Raw genomic sequence first — 17,647 nt, forward strand, 5'->3', positions numbered from 1 at the left:
GTAGTGATTATAAGTTTTAGAATCGCCACTAGAGGGCATTTTTCGATATTACAAGAGATATTGTGAATTTTTTTAGAAAAGTTAAATCTATTTGTATTATTTTCTTTTCGTATCGGTGAAAGAAGATTTTATGAGGAAATTTAATGGATTTCAATCAGTATTTTTATGTGTCTTAGTTTAGAAGATACTTCAGCTCACTTTTGAGAGCATTCCTCATTCTACAGTAGAGCGGCGATAATTCGGACGTCAAAAATCCGGTCCGTCGATAATCCGGATTCATTTCATTTCTCTTTTTCTGATTGCACATACAAAAGGCAAAGTACTACTGTAGGTCAAAAATCAATAACAGATTTTTTTTAAATGCACTAAAACACCTGGTTGAATTTGAAACACCATTAATCGCCCCCATAAAAATCTAAACAAGTTAAGTGTGGGGATTGGGCTGGCCATAAAAATAGGCTTCCTTTTCTGATTTATCGCTGTTGAAACACTGAGTTTAGATGATCTCTCACATTTATATGAAAATGTGCTGGATTTAGGTTCGTTATATGGATAGTTTTTAAAACTCAATATTTCGTTGGCACTCCATGAACTTCTATAACAGCACGCAGGCGGCGTGTCATTGAAGAAACTAAGTGTGTTCTTTTCTGCTGTTATTTCAACCCAAGATTCAACTATCACAGAAGCGAGTGTTTTCGCACAGTATAGAGGAACCTTGCATAACGAGCATAATTCGTTCCAGAATCTTACTAAACAATGTTTCCTGTACTACGAGAATAAGTGACCCCTATGCGTGTCACTCGTTATGCGAAATACTCGTTATGAGAGGTACTCGTTAAGCTAGGTTCCACTGTATGTTTGATAAGGTTTGCGGTATGCTTGGGGTTGGGTTGAGTTGCTGGAATATCAAATTTTGTTCTAAAATACCTTTATTGGATCCATCAATGAATGTCATTTTCTTACATCAGATGCTGCTATCGCTCTCCAAACTATAACACTACCTCCGCCGTTCTTTACAGTTGGTACCAAATTTTTCAACTCCATCGCACTATTCTTCTGCTGCTAGCCGTCTATAGTTCTTTGCAAGCAGTATCTCGTCTATTGTAAGGAATATTTAGTCTTCTATTAGCAGTATCTTCCGTAAGCAGATTCTAGTACTCTATTACCATCTTTTGCCAGTACTATATAGTCTGTTGCGAGCAATACCTAGTCTTCTGCGAGCAGTATCTATTTTTTTATTAGCACTATCTAGTCTTTTGACAGCAGTACCTATTCTTCTACTAATAGTCTATAGTTATTGTAAGCAATATTAAGCAGAATCTAGCATTCTCTTAGCATCTTCTGCCAGCAGTATGAAGCAGTCCAGTAATATCCTCCATGTTTGGGTGAGTTCTTTGGACGGCCTGTACGAACTGCTGTTTTATCACCAATTTTCTAATTTCAACATAAATTTATTACCGCGATGACATTTTGTAGCCAGTAATAACTATAAATAGATAGATAGATAGATATCTACTACTATAGATCTGTAATCCCTACAGAATAAATGCAACTCATATTTGATTTCTTTAACTCAAGTAACACTGTGATACTAATTTTATTTTCTATTATCTTATTATTTTTTACAAAGACCTTATAATTCAATGCTCTATGTAGACTTTTGTCCATCACTGTACTTTAAAGTTATTTTATATATTTTATTCGTTTTGAGAAGAACGTTTTGAAGATGTAGATCGTAATTTTAAACATAACTTGTGTTGTTGGATAAAATAAAAAATAAAATTGTATAAAAAAGAGATGGTAAAAATGTACAAGGTGAAATAAAAAAGAAACAATGGGATATTGTTTGGAATTTCCGGTCTTTTTTGGTGCATCATTTTCTTTCTCATTCACAACCGGATTTTAGATATTCGCCAAACTCCGCTTTAAAATAACGAAAAATAGGTTAAAATTTGACGGATTGCGCTTTATGCTGTTATAAATTAATATACAGGGTGATTTATAAAAAAATAATTTTGGTATCAACTAGTGATGGAACGGATAGTGATTTTGCAAAAAGCCGGATACCGGATATTCGGCCGGATATCGGCGAAAATTGCTAAATTCGAAAAAATTTTCGATTATTTCAAAAATTTATTTCTCAAGAACTAAAAGTGATTTTTCAAAACGGTTTTTTGCATTAAAAAGAGGATACCTTAATTAATAATTGGTGATATTTCCACAAGGATCCTTCAAGAAATTAATTTTATAACGAATTTTGAAAGTTATCGATGAAAATTGCAACATCGAAAATTTTATCAAAACTTTAAATATTGTTTTCTCAAAAACTAAAAGTTATTTTTTAAAACGGGTTGGTTCATTGGAAAGAGGACACTCTTATTAACACTTTGGGAAATTTTCATACTTATATTCCAAGAAATCGAATTTATATGAATTTTTAAAACTTAATCTGCGAAAATTGCAAAATTCGAAAAAATTGTCGATTATTTCAAAATTTATTTCTCAAAAACTAAAAGCGATTTTTCAAAACGGCTTTTTGCATTAAAAAGAGGATACCTTAATTAATAATTGGTGATATTTCCACAAGGATCCTTCAAGAAATTAATTTTATAACGAATTTTGAAAGTTATCGATGAAAATTGCAACATCGAAAATTTTATCAAAACTTTAAATATCGTTTTCTCAAAAACTAAAAGTTATTTTTCAAAACGGGTTGGTTTATTGGAAAGAAGACACTTTTATTAACACTTTGGGAAAATTTCATACTTGTATTCCAAGAAATGGATTTTATACGAATTTTTAAAACTTAATCGGCGAAAATTGCAAAATTCGACAAAATTGTCGATTATTTCAAAAATGTATTTCTCAAGAACTAAAAGTGATTTTTCAAAACGGCTTGTTGCATTAAAAAGAGGATACTTTAATTAATAATTTGTGATAATCCCACTATGGATCCTTCAAGAAATGAATTTTATAGCGAATTTTGAAAGTTATCGATGAAAATTGCAACATCGAAAATGTTATCAAAACTTCAAATATTGTTTTTTCAAAAACCAAAAGTTATTTTTCAAAATGGGTTGGTTCATTGGAAAGAGGACACTTTATTAACACTTTGGGAAATTTTCATACTCATATTCCAAGAAATGGATTTTATACGAATTTTTAAAACTTAATCGGCGAAAATTTCAAAATCCGAAAAAATTTTCGATTATTTCAAAAATTTATTTCTCAAGAACTAAAAGCGATTTTTCGAAACGGCTTGTTGCATTAAAAAGAGGATACCTTAATTAATAATTGGTGATATTTCCACAAGGATCCTTCAAGAAATTAATTTTATAACGAATTTTGAAAGTTATCGATGAAAATTGCAACATCGAAAATTTTATCAAAACTTTAAATATCGTTTTCTCAAAAACTAAAAGTTATTTTTCAAAACGGGTTGGTTTATTGGAAAGAAGACACTTTTATTAACACTTTGGGAAAATTTCATACTTGTATTCCAAGAAATGGATTTTATACGAATTTTTAAAACTTAATCGGCGAAAATTGCAAAATTCGACAAAATTGTCGATTATTTCAAAAATGTATTTCTCAAGAACTAAAAGTGATTTTTCAAAACGGCTTGTTGCATTAAAAAGAGGATACTTTAATTAATAATTTGTGATAATCCCACTATGGATCCTTCAAGAAATGAATTTTATAGCGAATTTTGAAAGTTATCGATGAAAATTGCAACATCGAAAATGTTATCAAAACTTCAAATATTGTTTTTTCAAAAACCAAAAGTTATTTTTCAAAATGGGTTGGTTCATTGGAAAGAGGACACTTTATTAACACTTTGGGAAATTTTCATACTCATATTCCAAGAAATGGATTTTATACGAATTTTTAAAACTTAATCGGCGAAAATTTCAAAATCCGAAAAAATTTTCGATTATTTCAAAAATTTATTTCTCAAGAACTAAAAGCGATTTTTCGAAACGGCTTGTTGCATTAAAAAGAGGATACCTTAATTAATAATTGGTGATATTTCCACAAGGATCCTTCAAGAAATTAATTTTATAACGAATTTTGAAAGTTATCGATGAAAATTGCAACATCGAAAATTTTATCAAAACTTTAAATATCGTTTTCTGAAAAACTAAAAGTTATTTTTCAAAACGGGTTGGTTCATTGGAAAGAGGACACTTTTATTAACACTTTGGGAAAATTTCTTACTTGTATTCCAAGAAATGGATTTTATACGAATTTTTAAAACTTAATCTGCGAAAATTGCAAAATTCGAAAAATTGTCGATTATTTCAAAAATTTATTTCTCAAAAACTAAAAGCGATTTTTCAAAACGGCTTGTTGCATTAAAAAGAGGATACCTTAATTCATAATTGGTGATATTTCCACAAGGATTCTTCAAGAAATGAATTTTATAGCGAATTTTGAAAGTTATCGATGAAAATTGCAACATCGAAAATTTTTTCAAAACTTCAAATATTGTTTTTTCAAAAACTAAAAATTATTTTTCAAAACGGGTTGGTTCATTGAAAAGAAGACACTTTTATTTACACTTTGGGAAAATTTCATACTTATATTCCAAGAAATGGATTTTATACGAATTTTTAAAACTTAATCTGCGAAAATTGCAAAATTCGAAAAAATTGTCGATTATTTCAAAAATTTATTTCTCAAGAACTAAAAGCGATTTTTCAAAACGGTTTTTTGCATTAAAAAGAGGATACTTTAATTAATAATTGGTGATATTTCCGCAAGGATCCATCAAGAAATTAATTTTATAACGAATTTTGAAAGTTATCGATGAAAATTGCAACATCGAAAATTTTATCAAAACTTCAAATATTGTTTTCTCAAAAACTAAAAGTTATTTTTCAAAACGGGTTGGTTCATTGGAAAGAGGACACTTTTATTAACATTTTGAGAAATTTTCATACTTATATTCCAAGAAATCGATTTTATACGAATTTTTAAAACTTAATCGGCGAAAATTGCAAAATTCGAAAAAATTGTCGATTATTTCAAAAATTTATTTCTCAAGAACTAAAAGCGATTTTTCAAAACGGTTTCTTGCATTAAAAAGAGGATACTTTAATTGATAATTGGTGATATTTCCGCAAGGATCCATCAAGAAATTAATTTTATAACGAATTTTGAAAGTTATCGATGAAAATTGCAACATCGAAAATTTGATCAAAACTTCAAATATTGTTTTCTCAAAAACTAAAAGTTATTTTTCAAAACGGGTTGGTTCATTGGAAAGAGGACACTTTTATTAACATTTTGAGAAATTTTCATACTTATATTCCAAGAAATCGATTTTATACGAATTTTTAAAACTTAATCGGCGAAAATTGCAAAATTCGAAAAAATTTTCGATTATTTCAAAAATTTATTTCTCAAGAACTAAAAGCGATTTTTCAAAACGGCTTGTTGCATTAAAAAGAGGATACCTTAATTAATAATTGGTGATATTTCCACAAGGATCCTTCAAGAAATGAATTTTATAGCGAATTTTGAAAGTTATCGATAAAAATTGCAACATCGAAAATTTTATCAAAACTTCAAATATTGTTTTTTCAAAAACTAAAAGTTATTTTTCAAAACGGGTTGGTTCATTGGAAAGAAGATACTTTTGTTTACACTTTGGGAAAATTTCATACTTATATTCCAAGAAATGGATTTTATACGAATTTTTAAAACTTAATCTGCGAAAATTGCAAAATTCGAAAAAATTGTCGATTATTTCAAAAATTTATTTCTCAAAAACTAAAAGCGATTTTTCAAAACGGCTTGTTGCATTAAAAAGAGGATACTTTAATCAATAATCGAAAGACATTTTATACAGTGTGTCCGTAAAGTAACGGATATAGGCAATAAAATCATTATACATCATGATCACAATTTTTTGGTGTAGATTTTAAATTTCTTCCGAACTTTTTAAGCGAGTTATGACGTCATCGGTATTTTTTTCAAATGGCAATCCCCCATTCTTATCGTATCTAATACACTCAATATTAATATTGGTTAAAGTTTAACTACTTCAGATTTGTTGAGATGATGAAAATAGCAGTAACCATGAGTAACTATGGTAACCAATTATTTTAAACAATTTCCTATTTGTCAAAAACTGATTTAGTAAGTTGTTAATACCTGTTTAATACAACATATCCTGATCGCTAACTCATTAGCCAAAATATGGTGAGCCTAGCTGTGTGAGCTAGCCATCTCTCGAAGCATTTCTCAAAGTCTGGCCTACTAAATGTTGCAAGGGAAAATCAACAAATTTATATTCGTTTTTCCATAAACCGTTTATTATGATTTTATCGCCTATGTTCGTTACTTTACGGACACACTGTATATCGTATTGGGATTGTTACAATGACGTTGCTAATGACAAACCTAATATAAATAAAGTTGTAAAAGAGATACTAATTCATGTGAGTGATGGAGTACTAAGTAGGAAGTTTTTAATATCTTTTTTATCTATTTAATAGATAAAGGCCAGATATCTGTTCCACCACTAGTATTAACCAAACCCAAAAACTTTCCGTTCAGAATTTTCCAAACGCGCGAGATCTGGATGGAATATGTAACGGATTTGGAAACAGAACTTCGTTAAAGATGCAGACCGTGTCAGCACCACCACTTTAAATTTGGGTCGATATTCACCTGGTTCTTGAGATGATACCTTTGAATATCAAATCATAATAAAAATGAGAGTGTCACAAAAACGTCAAATTAATTATCTTGAAAATAAAAAAATGATATTTGAAATCGTCCTAGTTTCACGAATTCTTTTTGTAGACAAGAGATGAGATCTTCTCTGAAGTCTGGCGATATTTTCCTTTTGGTCGAAACGTCAAGTGTCAGCACGTCACCGCTAGGCACATAAAATAAGAATGTGCACCGGGTCACTTCACTTTATCGTATTTTTACCCTCAACATGCTCAACAACCCGAGTAGTTTTATGAAGACGTTTTTTTCTTTCCTGTTCCTAAAGAAATTGGGAAAATTTTCAAAGAGAATTTTTAGACTTCATTAAAGACCATTATTGACGTTTTCATCGTTAAAACGCATGCGCGCGAAACTATCACGAATGCTTTGGCTCGTCGCGCGTCGATTGTTTTGGCGTCCATCCCGAACGATGTTCGTTTGTTTTCAAAGCCGATTGACATTTCGCTCAACTTCCTTTATAACCATCAAAAGTTCAAATATTCTATATAAAATTACAAAACGTAATTAATTTATCCCACATGGATGTAATTCCATCGGTATGGAACTAATTTAGTCCACCGTATCGTCGTCATCGTGAGAGAGAACGTTTCCGGAAGCCGTTCTGGCCCGTCTATTTCCGGAACGACTGCGTCCGGAAAATGAACCGTTTAAATATTAACGCTGCTAGTTTCTGCCTACTCTACTACTAGAGAAGTTTCAATCTGAATCCACCTCTCGAAAATGCTCGTTCAGGTAAAACGAGAAAACGAGAACGCGAGAGAAGTGGTTATTTTATTAAAAAAAAACCTCTTTTCAAAACCCAATTCACACAACCACAATTAACTTTTAATTAGAATCATAAAAAAAGACCACTTAAAATTTATTCATAAGATGTTCACTTAAAATTTCGAAAACGTACATCTCGTAAATTCTATTTTTGAAGTCTTAAACTTGAATCTACAAGATTTATTATCGCGGCCGAATCCTTTCAGCATGGGAGGTTGGATAGTTGATCAAATATTAAACGAGGCTGGATCGCAACAGGTAAACGTGCTATTTTACGAGAGAACCGAAAATTTACTGTGTAAATCCCGCTCATATTACATTTATGTCGTATGGAAAAATTGAGTTGAACTTGTATCTTCATTCTCACGATTTAGTATTCATCTCTTAACGGAAACGTTTTTATTCTAATTGAACTTGCACAATGGCTTGTAAATTGTATGTGATGTGCAGTTATATGGTAACGAGTTACTTACTTTATGTATGGAAAGATAAAAAAGATTTAAAAAAAAATATTAACCAAGTTTAAATAACGTCTATATACAAAGAATTTTAGAGCCCATCCAAATAAGTGAAGTACCACAGGATGGGTATTAACGAACAGTTGTAAAGTATAAAAAATTATAACATCAAATAAACGCGTAAAGTGATGAAAAGTGTCAAAATCGCCTCACCGAGGCAATGAAATTTCAATGAATAGAGTATTTGGACCTAGTTATATATCACTTGACTAAAATCCTTTAAAATGAGCCCAAACTCGACATATTTTAACTTTAATATTAATGAAAATATAATCACTTCCGGTTTGAAACGTCAACGTCAATTTTGACATATTTGCCATCTTCATTAAAAAACCTTTAAAATGAGTCCAAACATGACGCAGTTATCTCAAAAAACAAAAAAGTTTGAATAAAAAACGTTAAACCCGAAGTTAGCAACAATGAATTAAATTTTAAATATTAATACCAAAATTAATTTTAATTTATTTATTATTATATTTTTGTTTTTGTGACAAATATTAAGACATTTTATAAAAATTAAGAATATGTCAAAATGACATTGACATTTCAAACCGGAAGTTGACTATAACTTCATTAATATTAAAGATAAATATGTCGTGTTTGTACTCATTTTAAAGGATATTTAATGAAGATTACAAATATATCAAAATTGAGGTTGACATTTTAAACCTGAAGTTAGTTACCATATAATAGAAGTTTTATAACTGAAGTTAATTTAGACTTAATCACTTTTCCGCACTTTCTTTTTATTTTTAACGTGTTTTTTTGGGTCATTCCATTGATTAAAAAATCGTCAACTTTAATTTTGCTATTATATTGGTAACCTTCATAAAATAACCTTTAAAATAAGTCCAAACTTGACGCATTTATCTCAAAAAACCAAAAAGTTCGAACTTTCAACTTTTAATTTTAACATATTTGTCATCTTCATCAAAAAACCTTTAAAATGAGTCCAAAGTTGACGCACTTATCTCAAAAAACAAAAAAGTTAGAATAAAAAACATTAAACCCGAAGTTAGCAACAATGAAGATAGCAATTTTTAAATATTAATACCAACCTTAATTTTTGATTTTTTTTTATTATATTTTTGTTTTTGTGACAAATATTAAGACATTTTATAAAAATTAAAAATATGTCAAAATGACATTGACATTTCAAACCGGAACTTCTTATATCTCGAGTAATATTGGAATTAAACGTATCTTGTTTGGACTCGTTTTAAAGGATTTTTCACGACGATTACAAATGTGTCAAAATTGATGTTGACAATCTTAACCGGAAGTTGACCATAACTTCATTAATATTGAAGATAAATATGTCGTGTTTGTACTCATTTTAAAGGATTTTTAATGAAAATTACAAATATGTCAAAATTGAGGTTGACATTTTAGACCTGAAGTTAGTTATCATATAATAGAAGTTTTATAACTGAAGTTAATCTAGTGTTAGTCACTTTTCTGCACTTTCTTTTTATTTTTAACATGTTTCTTGGGTCATTTCACATTGATTTCACGTTTTACCATTATACAGGCTGTTTCACGACTTATAGAAACACCTGTATAATCGTAAAACGTAAAGAGTGACCAAGCGGCTTCTGCGCTTATGATAGCTGTCATCAGTGTTCTGTGATAAAAACAAAAATCCCGTTTTTTTCAACATTATTCATTTGTCGCTTAGTCAGTGATGCATAACGCGATTCATTTGTAAACAACACTGAGCCTAACAACAAGTCCAATATTCAATTAATCCTGAGATGAAATTGCACTATAAGACATGAAATTGCAAATTTTGATTATTAAAAAGTGCCAAAATGTGTCAAAAACTAATACTAACTGTCATAATGTATTAATATGTGAAATAGTTTCGGAAAGTTCCGGAAATGTTAAAAAATGTCTGATATAAAATCTGTGATAAGTGCCAAAAATGTTAAAAAGTGTCAGAAAATTTGTCAAAAACTATTACAAAGTTTCTAAATGTATCAATAAGTCAGATTGGTAAAAAGTATCAGAAAATGTCAAAATGTATCAAAAACCAGTACTTACTGTCATAATGTATTAATAATGTAAAGTAGTATTGAAACGTACCGGAACTGTTAAAAAGTGTCTTATACAGGTGTTTCTATAAGTCGTGCCATAATTTTAATCACAAATACTAGAGTTAAAATGATGATTCGTGTAAAAATTTTTGGTCTAAACTCATAAATGGCTAAATGGCTTTCAAAATTAAGAAATTTTTAAACATTTTCTTAAATGTTTTCAGATAAAATTTGGTAAACAGTACAATTTTATCATGAAAAATCGTTTAATATCACTTTTGAAAAAGCCAATACAATTTTAAACTTTCACTCTTAGTAATTTTTGTTTAGACTCACCGTTTTCGAGTTATTCGCAAAAAGATACAACCTCGATTATGTAATGTTTTCATTAATCGTAGGTGCCTATGAAAATAAATTGTAACTGGAGCAGTAAAACAACTGTCAAATTATTACAGTCGACATTCGTCAGTCGGTAATAGTTGTTTAAAATAACAAACAATTACAGTTTTAGTTAGCAAACTGACATGCTTTTAACGTTGGAAGAGTGTTTTAAGCAATGCTAACGCAATGGTGAGGTGATATTGCAAATAACTGATGACACTGTGATTAACATTATGCCACGACTTACAGAAACACCTTGTATAAAATCTGTAGTAAGTGGCAAAAATGTTAAAAACTGCCAGAAAATGTGTCGAAAACGATTTCAAAGTTTTTAAACGTATCAATAACGTGGAATACTATTAGAAGGTATCAGAAAAATGTTAAAAAGTATCTGATATAAAAAGCTGTTGTAAATGTCAAATTGGTAAAATGCCAGAAAATGTCACAATGTTTCAAAAACTAGTATTTATTGTCATAATATATTAATAACGTGAAATAGTATTGAAACGTACCGGAAATGCTAAAAATTGTCTGACATAAAAAGCTGTGCTAAATATTAAAATAGCAAAATATGTTGGAAAATGTCAAACTGTGTCAAAAACTAGTACTAATTATCATAATGTGTTAATAACGTGAAATAGTATTGAAACGTATAGCATATGATAAAAAGTGTCTGATATAAAATCTGTGATAAGTGCAAAAAATGTTAAAAAGTGTCAGAAAATGTGTCGAAAACTATTACAAAGTTTCTAAACACATCAATAACGTGAAACAGTTTCAGAAGGCATTAGAAAAATGTTAAAAAGTGTCTGATATAATAAGTTGTATATGTCAAATTGGTAAGAAGTTCCAGAAAATGACAAAATGTATCAAAAACTAGTACTAACTGTCATAATGTATTAATAACGTGAAACAGTATTGAAACGTACCGGATATGCTAAAAAGTGTCTAATATAAAAAGCTGCGCTAAATATCAAACTAGTAAAATGTGTCAGAAAATGTCAATATGCATCAAATACTAGTACTTACTGTCATAATGTCATAATGTAACATGAAATAGTATGGAAACGTGTCAGAAATTTTAAAAAGTATCATAAATCAAAAGTTGTTAAGTGTCAGAGAGTGTCAAAATTAAGGATGGCACAAAAATCCGGCTCTTTAATTGACGATCCGGTTCCGCCCGAATCAGCTGACAAAACTGGCCGGATCAAAACACAACTATTTCATTATAAATAAAACTTACGATTCAAAACTAACATTCCAAACGGAAATTTTATGTAGAAAAAGCTATTTTAAAAAGAATTTACTATTTTAGTCTAGAATGGCGGTCTTCATAAATTATTCCCATTTCAGAAAATTTGCGTTCGCAATAAATGATACTTGCATGGCTTGACAAATACTTATGAGCTATTTTTATTTTCTACCAAACAATTGGATCAGAACTTCTCTCTATTATAGATAAATTCAAAAATGCATTAATTTGCACTATTTGTGGCAGTTTTTTCTTCGTTGGTTTGGTTTGATGATGAACAAGCAGTAACCAATGATATCATTATAGTATTGCCATAAAGATTTGGGTTCACTTGTATTTGGCTAACGCTTACGAAGACTAACGAATGATCCGGCGATCCGGTTTAAGAATTGCCGGAATTCTGCTTCCGGTGATCCGGCCAAACGGCGTTCCGTGCCATCATTAGTCAAAATATATTCAAAAATGGTTAATTTTGATCACGGAAATAAAACTAATTAGCTATTCGTTATACCTCTTTATAAACTTTAATCTCGGTGTCACAAACAGTACTCGAATTCAATATACAAACACGAGTACAAATAATAGACACATCATCAACACCACCACGTAAAGTTCACTATTCCAGAAACTTTGGTATGTTGTAAATGCGTTGCTTGACCAATTAAGCAAGAGTGCCATCCCTCAGGATACCCTTGAGTTGCACAACTCATCTCACGATTACTACGTGAAGTTTAAAAGTTGCACCGATGGCAAAGTTATACCTGTCTTGCAGACTACTCGTAATGCTTGGAGATATTGAATAGCAGGACTTCGCTACAGAATATGATTTTTAAATTCTTAGAAACTGCAACCCAATTAGAATGTGTAGCAGCTCATTCACAGCTAAATTAAAAACCCAAAAGAACTTTAATTCATCGCTACATCTTTATAGGTCAGGTATTTTCGAAACCAACCCTGATTTTAACGAGTCATAATCCTGCTCTTAACCTAAGTAACCAGAAGAAGATTGATTAAAGTTGTTCTTAACTTCCTTCAAACCTTACGATACGTTCAGCTATCAAACTGTATCTTTCGAAATCAACAAGAATGTCGCAACCCAACTTCAAACAAAGTGGGTAATTTCGTAATGCTATCAAACATTCTTGATGCTTAAAGCCGGAAGCAACGAAAATATAACAACGAAAGCTGTTCAGGAAGGAAAGGTTGTGCTGATTTGAATCTGGTGAGTTATCCAATGAGAGATTTATTACACCCCAACAAAGAGTGAAAGTTGCTTAATCACATTGTAGCTAGTTCTTAGCAAAGATGCTCTGTAGCAGGCTAGAGAGAAAATTTTGAAGCGTCTTAAAACATCTAATTTCTGCATTATAGGAATATGAGCTCGTTCTCAAGTTTTAGAGATGGATTGTATCAGCAATTAGCTTCATGATGTGTTGTTACCAGAACTTCATGGAATAACGATTTGTTTTTGATGAGTCTCAAAATTTTGAGCTGTATCGAGTAAATCCAATGATTTAAACCTAAAATTCCAGAAACAGTAATAAAATATAATTTTAGACAATAGAAATCCGCATAAAATTAAGCATACATCTAAATACATTGTTACAATTCACCGGAACGTGCTCGTAACACAATCCAAACACAAACGTAATACAATACTGCGACAATTGAAGGAGACAAAAGCGCAATATAAAATAATGTAAAGTAGTAACGCAACAACGGTAGAGCAAACGCATCGTACTCGTAATCCGATATATTACTTCAAGTTTCAAAATACTTCCCAATAAAACTTAAGCATTTTGTAATTTAATTTTTTGTTTTATCGCCAATAACCCTAAAAGCAAAAACAAAGTGAAGAAAAAGAACGTTAAGTCGTCTGCGGGCAACTCGCCCAAAAGTCACTCCCCACCATTGGAATCCAAACAATCCTCAACGCTCGAGGAATTCGCTACCTCTTTTACGCTTACTTCCTGACGCCAATACTACTTATAAAAAGAAAGAAAAACCTCGAGTTTTCAAAAACTTTAAAGACTTACACATACCTGGACAAGTCATAAAAAGGGATGAATAATCAAAAAGATTTTAGACATTTCTAACTTTCCTACCTGTTCTTCGCCTTCTTCTTGTACGGTTCTTTAAGTTTGCGCACGCGCTCTTTGCATTCGTCCGGATCGTTCTACCGGAGAAACAAAAAAAAAATGACTCACCGGAGTTTTTACCCCCACCACGACCACCGTCGTCAGAAACACGCCAACCGCGACTCAATTCCGTTTCCAACATTGCGTCCGCGACGTCGCAAATCGCGCGGTACGTTTGCGCATCAGCTTCTCTGAAAAACATAAAAAAAAACAAATTAAAATAAATAAAACGGTTAAAAATTTGTTACGATTTTATAAAATTTTTGTTAGGTGATTTTGTGAAAAAGTTATTGTTGATATTGAAACTTTTTGTGCTTTCTCAGATGTTGGATTTGGCCTTTGGTATGTACGCAATGCGCAAGATGCAACAGTAAATGATAAAAAAACGAATTATTTTTATGAAATGAATTTACAAAAAAGAATTTGTACGGGGAGTTGATCGAATTCCTTTAAAGCTTGTTAGTGAATGTATTAGCGAAGGGAAGAAGTTGAAATTCCTTTCAAGTTGTCCGTTTTTAAAAGTGGTCGTCGTCTTCTTCGTCGTCGTCGTCGTCCCGTTTTGCTACTTTTAGATCTTAAGGTAGAGCTAATTTAACTAGTTCTTTCATTGCATACCAAAAGAAGGATTTTAAATTGTTTCGAAAATCTTGAGTTATTCTCACACACACTAATTGGACGAATACAATTTTTCTAGAAATTTTTAAACCGTAAAAAATGTTGTACGTTTTCAAGGTTACAAATTAGTAAATATTACTTCCATTTAAAAGTTAAAAGTATAAAATTAACGGTAAAAGTAATTTGAGTATATCAAAATCTCATTAGAACGTTCACTTTGGGAAAAAGATACGAGAACACTTTCGCACTATCACTAATATTTAATAATGATGGTAATAATCGAGGAGATATTTTTGAAAAATCATCCTTTTTGATTGAAAATATTAAAAAGTGAATGTTTAAAATGTTTAGAAAGGTGGAGAGAGCGTGGTATGGTTAAAACTAAAGCCGATTAATCGATTGTGAACTTCCCCGTAAACCCGTAATTCAATTATAGGATCCGTATGAAGATAAGGTAGCAGAGCACGTAGTTCGTACTACGAAAGCCAATTTGTCGACGTGTAATTGAGGCAATTTGTAATAATATTAAACTTCGAAAACCGGTAGTTATCGAAAATTACGTCAAAATATGCGTCAATTATGTACATGGTAAAAAACTTCTCTAATTGTTTTTTTAAAACAAATCATTTTAGATTTATAAAAAATTTTGAGGTTAAATTAAACCAACGTCCTTTAAAATTCTTTTATAATAAACTGATTCAATGTATTTTTTCCCTAAAAAAGTTAAAATCGAATAAAACTAACTAAAAACTCTGGATACAAGTAACAAGATAATAATCAATTTTTTACCTTATCGACTCAAAACATCATTAAATTCCGCAAGTTTAAGATTCAAAGTAACTTCTTGTAACCACACAAAGTACTTGTTGTGCCTCTTCGATTTACCACAACGAAAAACACATCCAATTTGACAGCTCAAAAATTTGACGTTTCATCTCGATTATAATTAAATGAAAACTGTTTCAATAGATGGAGCTAGTAAGCATCGTGAAGTTAATTAAATTGAATGAAACTTTTGAGGTTAACTTTTTTTCTTAATTAATGCACCAAAATTTCACCTCAAATTTAACCAACATCCTTTAATATTCTTCAAACGTTACAATAAAACGATTCTATTTGCTTCTTTCCCTAAAAAAATTAAAATCGAATAAAACTAACTAAAAACTCGAGATACAAGTAACAAGATAATAATCAATTTTTTACCTTATCGACTCGAAACCTCATTCAATTCCGCAAGTTTAAGATTCAAAGTAACTTCTTGTAACCACACGTAGTACTCTTTGTGCCCCTTCGATTTACCACAACGCAAAACACATCTAATTTGACAGCTCAAAAATTTGACGTTTCATCTCGATTACAATTAAATGAGAACTGTTTCAATAGATGGAGCTACTAAGCATCGTGAAGTTAAATTGAATCAAACTTTTGAGGTTAACTTTTTTCTTACATAATTAATGCACCAAATTTTCACCTCAAACTAAACCAACGTCCTTTAACAGTCTTCAAACGTTACAATAACGCGATTCAATCTGTTTCTTTCCCTAAAAAAGTTAAAATCGAATAAAACTAACTAAAAACTCGTGGTACAAGTTACAAGTAAGATACTTATCAATTTTTTTACCTTATTGATTCAAAACAGCATTAAATTCCGCAAATTTAAGGTTTAAAGTAACTTCTTCTAACCACACATAGTACTCTTTATGCCCCTTCGATTTACCACAACGCAAAACACATCCAATTTGACAGCACGAAAATTTGACGTTTCATCTCTATTATAATTAAATGACAACTGTTTCAACAGATGGAGCTAGTAAGCATCGTGAAGTTAATTAAATTGAATCAAACTTTTGAGGTTAACTTTTTTCTTACATAATTAATGCACCAAATTTTCACCTCAAACTAAACCAGCGTACTTTAATATTCTTCAATCGTTATAATAAAACGATTCAATCTGTTTGTTTCCCTAAAAAAGTTAAAATCGAATAAAACTAACTAAAAACTCAGGATACAAGTAAGATAATTATCAATTTTTTTACCTTATTGACTCAAAACAGCATTAAATTCCGCAAATTTAGGGTTCAAAGTAACTTCTTCTAACCACCCATAGTACTTTTTATGCCTCTTCGCTTTACCACAACGCAAAACACATCCAATTTGACAGCTCAAAAATTTGACGTTTCATCTCGATTATAATTAAATGACAACTGTTTCAATAGATGGAGCTAGTAAGCATCGTGAAGTTAATTAAATTGAATGAAACTTTTCATATCAACCTTTTTTCTTACATAATTAATGCACCAAATTTCCACCTCAAACTAAATCAACGTCCTTTAATATTCTTCAAACGTTACAATAAAACAATTCAATCTGTTTCTGTCCCTAAAAAAGTTAAAATCGAATAAAACTAACTAAAAACTCAGGATACAAGTAAGATACTTATCAAGTTTTTTCAAATTTTTTATCTTATCGGCTCGAAACAGCATTTAATTCCGCAAGTTTAAGGTTCAAAGTAACTTATTCTAACTACACATAGTACTCTTTGTGCCTCTTCGATTTACCACAACACAAAACACATCCAATTTGACACCTCAAAAATTAGACGTTTCATCTCGATTACAATTAAATGAAAATTGTTTCAATAGGTGGAGCTAGTAAGCATCGTGAATTTTTTTTTAATTTGAGGTGAATTTTCACCTCAAATTAAACCAACGTCCTTTAATATTCTTCAAACGTTACAATAAAACGATTCAATCTATTTCTTTCCCTAAAAAAGTTAATACAAGCAACAAGTAAGATATTTACTTTTTCTTAAATTTTCTACTTTATCGACACGAAACAGCATTCAATTCCGCAAGTGTAAGATTAAAAGTAACTTCTTCTACCCACACATAGTACTCTTTGTGCTCTTTCGATTTACCACAACGCAAAACACTTTCAACTTGGTAACTCTATAATTTGACATTTCATCTCCTTATAATTAAATAAAAAATGTTTCAATAGATGGGGCTAGTAAACATCGAGAATTTTATTTATCAATTTTTACTCGAAATAACATTTAATTTCCCAAATTTAAAATCCAAAGCAACTTTTCCTCTTCGATTTACCACATCACCAAATAAACTCGTTTTATAACTCAAAAATTTGACATTTCATCTAAATTACAATCAAATTTAGATTGTTTCAATAGATGGCGTTAAT

The 17,647-nt window shown here is 30.5% G+C and overlaps 1 protein-coding gene and 1 long non-coding RNA gene across 9 annotated transcripts in view; one reads left to right on the forward strand and one right to left on the reverse strand.

Moving 5' to 3' along the window:
* LOC139429584 (uncharacterized) overlaps window positions 1-16,861 on the reverse strand; it is an 83,309-nt gene extending 66,448 nt beyond the window's left edge. For 2 of the 7 annotated variants that reach the window (XR_011640140.1, XR_011640141.1), the window contains exons 1-6: window positions 16,735-16,861; window positions 16,486-16,671; window positions 16,071-16,412; window positions 15,653-15,990; window positions 15,239-15,577; window positions 13,904-14,025 (exon numbers count right to left, since the gene is read on the reverse strand). This is a non-coding gene — a long non-coding RNA (uncharacterized lncRNA). The remainder of the gene's footprint in view (window positions 1-13,903; window positions 14,026-15,238; window positions 15,578-15,652; window positions 15,991-16,070; window positions 16,413-16,485; window positions 16,672-16,734) is intronic. The other 5 variants (XR_011640144.1, XR_011640143.1, XR_011640142.1 and 2 more) reach the window with 5 other exon arrangements.
* LOC111416995 (tyrosine-protein phosphatase non-receptor type 13-like) overlaps window positions 1-17,647 on the forward strand; it is a 48,773-nt gene that overhangs the window by 10,896 nt on the left and 20,230 nt on the right. Inside the window, exon 1 of one of the 2 annotated variants that reach the window (XM_071195467.1) lies at window positions 13,966-14,176. The exons of the other annotated variant lie outside the window; for it this stretch is intronic. Coding sequence (XP_071051568.1) covers window positions 14,158-14,176 — 19 coding nt within the window. The 5' untranslated portion in view covers window positions 13,966-14,157. Of the gene's footprint in view, window positions 1-13,965; window positions 14,177-17,647 lie in introns of those variants that run through there. 2 annotated transcript variants of the gene reach the window in all.

Source organism: Onthophagus taurus, chromosome 3, assembly GCF_036711975.1.
Source record: "Onthophagus taurus isolate NC chromosome 3, IU_Otau_3.0, whole genome shotgun sequence".
NCBI lineage: Eukaryota > Metazoa > Arthropoda > Insecta > Coleoptera > Scarabaeidae > Onthophagus > Onthophagus taurus.